We start from the raw sequence: 9,707 nt of genomic DNA on the forward strand, positions 1-9,707 counted from the left end.
AACAACAAGGTATCCTGTTTCCATTAAAACAGTAATAGACAGAGTAGGTCCCGCTTAGTGGTTTTGTTCCATTTTTTTTTCCTCTAGTCCTCCTGTCAAATATTCCCTTCATCGATGCTCTGCAGTTGAAGTCTTTGGCTAGCATGAGGCCTGATACCACGCCGTGCGTTCATGCTGCTTCCTGGCAGAGTCCGCACAGGGAACAGAGCTCCTGGTAAAGCACCTTCCCCAAACAAGCTGATTTTCACATCAGCTTCAATAGCCCTGGCTAAACTGGATGCGTAACTGTCCAGAGATTTATGGACTTCAGCTTTTACGTGAAGAACAGAATTCTTTGCAGCTTCTGAAAGACAAGAAGAAACAATCAGCAGTGTATCAGAACATTAGCAGTCTAACAACATGGCTGTGCAAATGCTTGAATACTGATCATTTTGAAAAGTTATGACCATGCCTTTTGTAAAGTAATGACCCTACACAGCACATCTACCAAGAAGTACCAGGATTCCCAAATCATTCTACAATCACAAAGCTTCAGAGTGACCACAGGTTAAGAAGAAGACTACCTCCAATTCAAGTGAAAACAAATGAGATCTGATGGAGCAAAATCCCTACATACATGTTTAACATTATATGTTAACCATACATGATGTTTAACGTAATTAAGTGTATGTTGAATGATTTTCTCAGTCTATGCACACAGGAGTTTATTAGTCCGAATTTATACCCAACTCAAGTTGACAGCCCAGTTTCTACCTACTAGACTACAGGATTAGGGACGATGATATTTGCCTGGCATCAGGCAAGAATTCATTCAGAAGACAGGACCAGAACTCTCACTCTCAATTTGTACTTCCTCTGCTGTAAACTGGACTTAAAACCTTCCAGGCATTCCCACTGCATTTGGAATAAGATCTCATACTTCACTGACACCAACAGTGGAGCCTAAGAACAATTTTACAACGTTTTAAAACTGACAAACATCAGATTTTGTGTTTATGGATTTACAATCCCCAAATTCCAAGAGCTTCTTCCATGTAGTTAAAAAAAAAATTAAAAAAAAAAAATCAGCAGTCTACTGTCCTTAGGCTTAAATTTGTTCCAGCCCACACTGTGGAACTCAGTTCCACTTCCAGGGGAGAAGCTAGAGTTTTGCACACCAGAAGAGGTCAAAGACACAGGTGTTCATTCTAAATGCACTTTTTAAATGAGGCTGCTGGAATCAAAAGCTTCAGTCACTTTGAAAACCCTCAGAAATACAATTAAAATTTGCTAAACCCACAAAGAACTTTTGCACTAACACCTCCCTTCTTCACTGAACTGCACACAAAAAAAATAAAAATTAGATGTCTGCCCCCTTGTAAGAGGGAAAAATAAATTTTGCTGAGATGTTTGAAGAGAAAATTCCATAGGAAACCTTATTATTTCAGAAAAATAAAAATCAGCCAAGCTTAATTATTACTTGATACTTGGAGGCATTCTGTTCATTTTTGTTCTGTCCACAGTCATTATTTAGTAAATACAGACACCAATTATCACGTCTTATAGTCCATATTCTCATAACCATCAGCTGAAATTAAACTAACCATGACATATTTACAGATCATCACACTAACACTATGCTAGCACAGAACAAACAAGTGAGCTAACTGGAAAAGAAAACTGTAAATGGTTCATCTATTTTCACCTCTATCTACTGATAAATATTCTCAGTAAAGAGAAAGAAAAGAGAAAGGGGGGAGAACTTACCCCTAAGCCCACCTTTAATTTGCTCAACTTCATCTTCAAATGTCACTGAACTCCTCCTTCGAGGAGGACAGACACAGTGTGGGACAGAAGGGCCATCTGAGCTATAGTCTTCAAGAAGCATTGCCTCTGTTCCTGAAACAAAGCAAGAATTCTCAGGCAATACAGAGCAACACCAGCATGCAATAACAAAGTCATGTGAAAAGATGAGCCAAATTGAAGCGGTGGCAAAAACTTTTCAGTCTACAGCAGTCCCTTAAAAAGATATCTAAACACAGCTTTTGTGGGTAAATTTCAGTTTCAATTAAATACTGCAAAGATGAAGATGAAGATCAAAAAAACAAAAACAAAAAACGAGATCAGAGTTTTCATTGAAAGGCTTTGGAAATATTTTCTCATTAGCAATCTAAAACCTCAAGCAGCTCCAAAATGCTCAACTACAGAGATTATAACATCAATAGGACATCAGGCAAAGGTGAAACCTTACCTTCAGTAAATAAAGGGTGAAGTTGAGGGCAACTTCCACATCTCCTAATCAAGACGGAGGCTAACAATGGCCACTTGAGAAGCAGACAACCAGAGCTGCCAAATGTCATGCTTGTAATCAGACAAATGGAAATCTGAACTGGAGAATTTTTCTGTACAATTTACTTTGTCTCTGACAACATATTTTGATTTTCATTAAGTGTATTTTAATAGGAAAAAAAAGCTTGCTGTCTGGGAATAATTTTTGTCTGATGAGTCAGTTTTTCAGCTTATGAGTTTGTTTTTTTTTTTTTCACCTCCCAGGATTCGCTTTGCACCTCTCCAATATAAAACAGAGTGTATGAGGACAAGGAAATTCACCGTGACAACTCTGCAATGGTTTCACACAACTGCAACCTAGCCCTGTAACCAGCAATGCTGCTGTCTCTGCTGTATAGGGGAGAGGCAAAGCAAGTATTTCGGGGAGATGCTAGGACTATGCTGAGGGAGCAGCCCTCAGAGTCACCACTGTCGCAAGGCACAGCTTCACCTGGCTCTATCTTTAAAACTTTACTTTCAGTCCACTTACTCCTGTCACACAGCAACAAGCCGTGGACAAAGAGCCTTCACAGGTTTCCTAACTCCTCCAGATGGCGACTTCACATCCCTCCTCATCCACCTCAATGCTTTTAATTCCCAAATTTATTCTTTTTGTAATGAAGAGGTGTTCCAATGCCAATTTTACAGGAAGTGAGAGAAAGACATCAGTGGGAACGTACCTCTAGAACAACATGCTGCTCAATAGGTCTAGTCTTTGCTATATAACAATGAATTGTCAGCAAAGCGATAATTTTTTCTTTCAGTTAAACTTGCATGCTCTGCCATGCGCCTCCCTTCAGTACACAGGAGAATGAGCTGCTGACCTAAGACACAGCACAAAGTAAGCTACCAACTTGCTGTGTTGTTCTGTGGATCAGCTGGGGTTTGAGGCTGTGTCTACTGAAAATAGTTGACTTATTGATCTCGAAAGATACAGAATCCTCCTCAGAAATACAGTGTATAATGGAAAGGTAGTGCTAGCAAGAAAGAAATAATTTCTTCTGTGAAACAGAATTTTAGCACATTTTTTTTTTGAGTGTGCTGGTTCACTGTGTTTTTTCAGATGAAGCTAGTGAAGAGACCAGCCTCTTATGTGGTAGATCTGTCCTTTGGAATAACTGATCTGAGGCAGCATTTCTAGATATCAGGACTCAGATCTCCCACTTCACTGTTTTGTATACAGCTGGCACTGCTTGTATTTTTTTTTTTTAATCTCTCACAGCTTCACCTGTTTTTTTGTTTGTTTGTTTTTTACACTGTGAAAAGTCCAGCCTCCATCTACCATGGTAGGGTAGGTACAGGCACTGCACTGCAGGCAACAGGATCATTTACTGCAGCGGGTAGCACTGAAGATGAACTAAGACTTCGTTCTGCTCTTTACTTCTTCCTAGTAAAGGCATCCAATTTCACAGTGGAGAACTATGCATCCACTCCCAGATGTACTGTATCCCCTCCATAACCAACTGCTGCACTTCTAATGGTACTAGATATGAATTTGGTTGGTTTGTTTAAACTGCTTGATATCATTCCTCAAAAGATGATAACGTACCATATTCTCAAATGAGGCAGGTTTCATACAATGTTACTCTCATTTATAATATATGGCTGCAGAATACCCACAGTAGGCATAGAGCTACCAGCATAAAACCACTACCAGAATAAATCCCAGCTCCTTACACTTCCTTTAGAAATGTAAGAAACAAACCACTGATACCAAGTAAATGTTAGATCACCCTCTGGTGTATATCATAGAATCATAGAATCATAGAATCTCCTGAGTTGGAAGGGACCCTTAAGGATCATCAAGTCCAACTCTTGACACCGCACAGGTCTACCCAAAAGTTCAGACCATGTGCCTAAGTGCACAGTCCAATCTCTTCTTAAATTCAGACAGGCTCGGTGCAGTGACCACTTCCCTGGGGAGCCTGTTCCAGTGGCTCCCCAGGGAAGTGAGAAATATAGAGCAGAAATACTCCTTAAAATAACTACAGTGCAGTTACGGGGTGGTAGCTGAAATAACCACCAGAAAAATCTAGCTACAGCTCTGAATAGAAAATTACTGCCTGAGCACTTTTTCCCGTTTTTGTAAACCATCTTCAGTTGAGATGTTAAGTAGTGACGCAACTCCAAGCTGAAACCATCTTAAGTGGCCATGTTTTGATTGCAGGATGAATTGTGACAAGGCCTATTGCAAACTAGGAAACAGAGAAGCATTCTCCATGGCACTTTGTTGCTCTGTTCGTTGTGGATACAGGGAAAGACCCTGAAGAACGATAGAGACTGAAGGAGAAAAGCATGAGCAGTGTTTCCTGTTCCCTAGAAGCATTACCAAGTGAGGGTCATTATTCCTTAGAGTAAACAGTATTTTGTGAATACATACACTGAGAGCAAGGGAGGAAAAGAACTGCAGCAGTTTTGTTGTGACAGCTGGAACAGATGCTTCATGTTATCCATCCACCAAGAGTCATCCGAGTATGCAAAGAGACTGTCCCAGAGAGTTCTGCCAAGTTACAAGTGCAAACTTCTGCCCAAGAAAAGAGCAAGAGATTTTTTAGTTACCTGAATCCTGTGAACAGCTGAAACCTGTGTCTCCTGTGCTACTGCTGTTTCCTAATGGCCGTCCACCTGCCATGAGGGCAGTAAGATGAGGGGACAGCCCCAAATCTGCAAAAGATTCATTCTCATTACACAACAGATGGTTAAGGGGTCTATAAAAGTAAAAATTTCCTCCAGTAATACAACTTCCTGTAATACCAACTTTACTTTATTCCACACAAACACATAAATCTTACCCTGCTCATCCAGAGTGCACAGCACCTGGACCTCTCATCTTAGAAGTAAAGTCAGCAGCTTTCACATATCCTTGGAGTCGTTCCACATGGCAAGTTTCCTTTCTACCTGAACCATCTCTCCCCCTCACACTCTCTTTGCAATTGCCCGTTTTATCAGCACGCCAGGCTAAACACAGAGCGTACACAGAGAGAGATGGGGCCATTTGTCAGAATCATTCTAGCCAGAAAACAACCTGGTAGCCACCAGCAGTTGCAACGGGCCATTAGCATGGCAGGAAGTTTACCTGCAAGGCCGGGGCACTGAGACACCCAGCTTCTCTCAACTCCTCAAGAAGGGAGAAAAATCCAGGATTCTTACACAGATGCTGTATTTGGATCCTGCAGGAAGATTATTTTTTTTCTACCAGCCTCTAGCTGGTACACCTAGCAAATTTGAAGCTATCAGTTTCTTATCGCTTGGAAAAAGATCTGTCATTTCCCTCCCATTCCAGTTGCCAATGAATTCATCCACAGCACCTCCTCTACACAGATATATGGAAGGGAGGAGTGTTAAGAGATCTATTGCACTCTCGCAACTTGTGATGTGGCTGCAGCTGCACAACTCCTTCATTTAATGGGAGTCTCTCCTTGTGATTCTAGGTTGCAGAAACAGAGGTCTTGCTGCTCTCCCTTTCCTTCTACGTTTCAGATCTTTGTTCCCAATTACATAACTTCAGTTCCCAGCTCTGCACAAAATGCCCCAAGGAACACCATAAAGATTTCCTGGTTTTGGAAGATTCTAAGTAGGATCAAAAAATCAGAATTTCACTGTATTACTACCTAAAAAAAAGAAGCTCTGAGCATCTGGAGTCTTCAGCCTGCAACTTAGGGACACATCAAATAGTTTTAGTACTTTATGTAGTTTAACACTGTTTATGATCTTTTCTTCACAACCACTAAAACTAAAACCTGAATTTACAGATTTAGTAACTTTAGTGAATCTCAAAGACTTGCAGCATAAAGCTAGTGTGCTTTATGTGTTGCAAAATGCACTGCTTGTAGTGCTCAAATCTAGATAGAGTGAAATGGCAGGTATGTGAAAACAGTTTCAGAGAAAAAAAATAATTTTTTATCAACCTCATCACTGTGTCTTCTCTAGAAGGAAAAATTTTACTAGAGTAGGAGAAAGAGGTTAACTCCCACAAAAAAACATTCTTCTTCCAAGTGTCTGCAATAAACCAAACAAGACTGCTGAAGCCTCCAGAAACATCCCACTTTTTACAGAGCTCTGAAACATGCCAAACACACACCAACATTGCTCTTAATGGTATTAAGAGAGTACCTTTTGCAGCTATGTGTCTTACCTGTGATCCTATTGGAAATACTGAATAACCTCGAAGTCCTATGCCGCTGAACAAAGGACTCGCGATAATACCGATCCCCAAAGCACATTCCTAGAAGTTCCTTGCGCACTGTTTTGTTCCACAGTCCGTAAATTAAGGGGTGGCAAATGGCACTGGAAAAGGACAACCACGTAGCTAACGTTTCCAAGGCAGGGGAAATACTGTTTTTTCCCCAAAGGGCCTCCGATGTAATTACTACCATGTAAGGCCCCCATGTGATAACAAAAGCGCCGATGACTACCAAGATGGTAATGAAGGCTTTGCACTGGTTCGCAGAGTACACAACCCCTTGGAAAGCGTTCCTTCGGCTGCCCGAGGAGGACGTGGAGGTGCTGGAGTTCTTCCTCCCGTTCCTCTGGGAGTCCTCCTCCACAATGACAACACTACCACAGTGGATTTTGCGGGCTTTAATCCTAGCCACACGGAATATGAACCCATAGCAGATCATCATGATCACGAAAGGCAGCAATGCGCACCAGATCTGCCAAAAGGCAGTGTAACCAGCCTCTTTGTGCCAGGCGGCCACACACATCCACTTGAACTGGTCAAATTCCAAAGATGACCAGCCAAAGAGAGGAGGGAGGCAGCCAATAAGGGAGTGTAGCCACACATACACAAGAGCTACCACTGCTCTGTTGCCTGTAATCTTCATTGGGTAAACCATAGGGTACAGGACAGCATAGTACCTGGAGGACACAAAAAAAAAAAAAAGTCAACAGGAGCACAATAGATGTACAGTAAAAAAGAGCATATTTTAATTATGTTGATATATAGTTCTACTTATAGAACAAGCTCTTTTCTCCAAACCTCAAGCCTTAGGGACTCTTTTAAGAATAATTGCATATAAGAATATAGATCTTTGCAGACAAGATTGTAAAACTCAGCTGAAGGCACAAATATATCTATTAAATCTGTCCCTATATGTGTAGAGTATAATATGGAATTTTAAACCATTACTTCTTGTTTCTCAGGTAATACATTATTACAGCATCATTAACATAAAAAAAATCTAAATGTATTGTCAGTTTATATCATCATGACAACACTGTCTTCTGTTCTCTCTGTCAAAATTTCACAGGAGGCTGAAGGAAAATGACATTGCAACAGCACTCAGTGTGATCCAGTGCATTGCTTCTCCACTCTATGAACAGCCAACAAGACACCCTGTCGCATGACTAGGCAATCAGTTATCATTCATTATAAAAAGCTGCTTACCGATCTATAGCTATGAGTCCAAGAGTAAGCATGCTGGCTGAGCTGATCAGCATGTAGAGCAGGGCTGAGAAATTGCACCAAACGACTCCAAAGATCCATTCCCGCCTGATGGAGCTGGTGACAACAAAAGGTAGCACCAGTACGGAGAGCAGAAAGTTGGAGAGTGTCAGACTGAACACAAACTTGTTGCTCAATGTGAGAAGGTAAGACTTCCGATAGAGGGTGACAACAATCACAAGGTTGCCCAAACAGATGAAAATAGCAATGACGATTATAGCAATGGACTCAGTGACTCTGACTGCGCCGTCCTCCTGCGTGGTGAGGTTCCTCAGGCCATTCGCATTGCTGAGGGAGGAATTGCTGCTCATGGTCAGAGCGCACAGAGCAGGAGCAGCCAAGACATGCTGAGCAGCTAGAAGTAGAACACCACCACTCAGAAACATTCAGGCAAGATTTCCTCACACCCTCTCCAAGGAGGAGAGACCATTTGTCTGCATTAATTAAACTTTACCTGTGGGATGCAGGAAACCATTTTAGATGGGAAAGTGAAGGGACAGGAGATTGCCTACAGGTACACTAGAAGTCAATGACAGAGCCACGCCTAGAAAAGTGAAGAAACTATCTGAAAGACAAAAAAAGGGAGGGAAAGGAAACTAAATTAATACATTTTATTTACAATTTTTCTAGGTATCTTATTTGTTTCTAAGCCATACTTATGAGCTGTACATCTCACAGTCCCTTCATCTAGGCCATGAAGAAACAATAATAATGTAACTATTAGTCTTTGTTTCTCTTATTTAAAATACACTTTTTTTTAAACATTCCATCCCCCCTCCCCCTTTTTTTTTTTTTTTTAAATTCTGCCTGTTTATCCCTATTTTTACCCAGTATTCTGCCTATGCAGCATTTGTTGCTGGTCTGTGGATGCCTGGCTAGTCATACCCTGCTGACTTTGTTAACAGTTGCCAAGTAACATTCAAAGACTCAGGGATCATTGCACTACTCTCCAAATCTCACTTCTCCATGTTCACAATCATCTTAGCTACATCAGCAATTCAATTTTATCACCAGTATTGAAGGATGAGGGTGAAGTAGCCTTCAGTACAGCAGGTTCAATAGACACTTTGCATTAAGCTGTGGTCCACCCTATAATAACGTTTGAGAACCCTTAAAATGCGATTTCTCAGTGCTCAGCACCCACCCCACTGACTCGCAACCTCATTTTGTCCCATCTCAGGGTTTGAAGACGACAAAGAGTTTGGTTCCAACTTTTCAATGCAAAGTTGATGTTTGGAAATCCGGGACTGAAGAGAGTTACCTCAGCGGTGGCCGTGCCCACCCGCTGCTCCCAACCGGCCGGCACACCCAGCGCCCCTCCACCCGTGAGGCTGCTGGGCCCCTCGGCAGCAGTGTCAGGCTGCCAAGCCAACTCTTCCTTGATTTTTAACTAGATTAGAGCCTAAGTGAAGGCATTATCGGGCCGTATTTTGTAAAACGCAGCTTAGCTCTTTGGCTCTTCCCCTCAAGTTTCCCTCCGCGGGTGCCCGCCGGCCGCCCCATCCCCTCAGGGCTGCGCCCGGTCCCGCCTCACCGGGACGAGGAGGAGGAGGAGGAGGAGAAAGCGCCCAGAAAACCCGACGGGCACCCAGCGGCGACCGGCTGAGGGGGGCGGCCCGAGGGCTCGGGGAGCGCCTCCATTTTGCCCCCGCGCTCCCTCCGGCAGCGAACAAAGGCCGGGGGCCCGGCGGGGGCCGGCTTCCCCCGGGCATCCCTCGCCTCGCCTCGGGCAGCCCCGCACCGTCCCCGCCCGCCCCTTCGGCGGAGAGCGGGGCCCGGCGCCCCCCGCCCTGCCCCGTCCCGCACTCACCCGCCGCCGTCTTCGCCAGGGCGGGAGCTGGCGGCTGAGGGCGGCCCGGACCCCCCGCAGCCGCCCGCGGAGCGGCGCCCGGCCTCCCCCCGCCATGCCCCCGCCCCGCCCCGCCGCGCTCGCCCCCTCTCCCTCCCTCTCCCC

General features: G+C 43.6%; 1 protein-coding gene across 3 annotated transcripts; it reads right to left on the minus strand.

Annotated features, from left to right (window-relative positions):
* Positions 1-88: 88 nt before the first annotated feature.
* Positions 89-9,640, minus strand: GPR161 (G protein-coupled receptor 161; the record flags this gene model as incomplete). 3 transcript variants are annotated; one of them, XM_082778958.1, is made up of 7 exons in its annotated part: positions 89-343; positions 1,747-1,878; positions 4,867-4,971; positions 6,443-7,167; positions 7,697-8,108; positions 8,208-8,318; positions 9,564-9,640. In XM_082778958.1, 5 exons carry the CDS (start codon positions 8,062-8,064, stop codon positions 96-98), a joined length of 1,578 nt encoding a protein of 525 aa, XP_082635084.1. In that variant the 3' UTR covers positions 89-95. The 3 variants fall into 3 exon arrangements, with proteins under 3 accessions (XP_082635084.1, XP_082635083.1, XP_082635082.1); XM_082778957.1 differs by lacking the exons at positions 8,208-8,318; positions 9,564-9,640 and having other exon boundaries at positions 1,759-1,878; positions 7,697-8,139; XM_082778956.1 differs by lacking the exons at positions 8,208-8,318; positions 9,564-9,640 and having other exon boundaries at positions 7,697-8,139.
* Positions 9,641-9,707: the final 67 nt, after the last annotated feature.

The sequence above is a fragment of the Aythya marila genome (assembly GCF_965140915.1).
Source record: "Aythya marila genome assembly, chromosome: 1".
Taxonomy (NCBI): Eukaryota; Metazoa; Chordata; class Aves; order Anseriformes; family Anatidae; genus Aythya; species Aythya marila.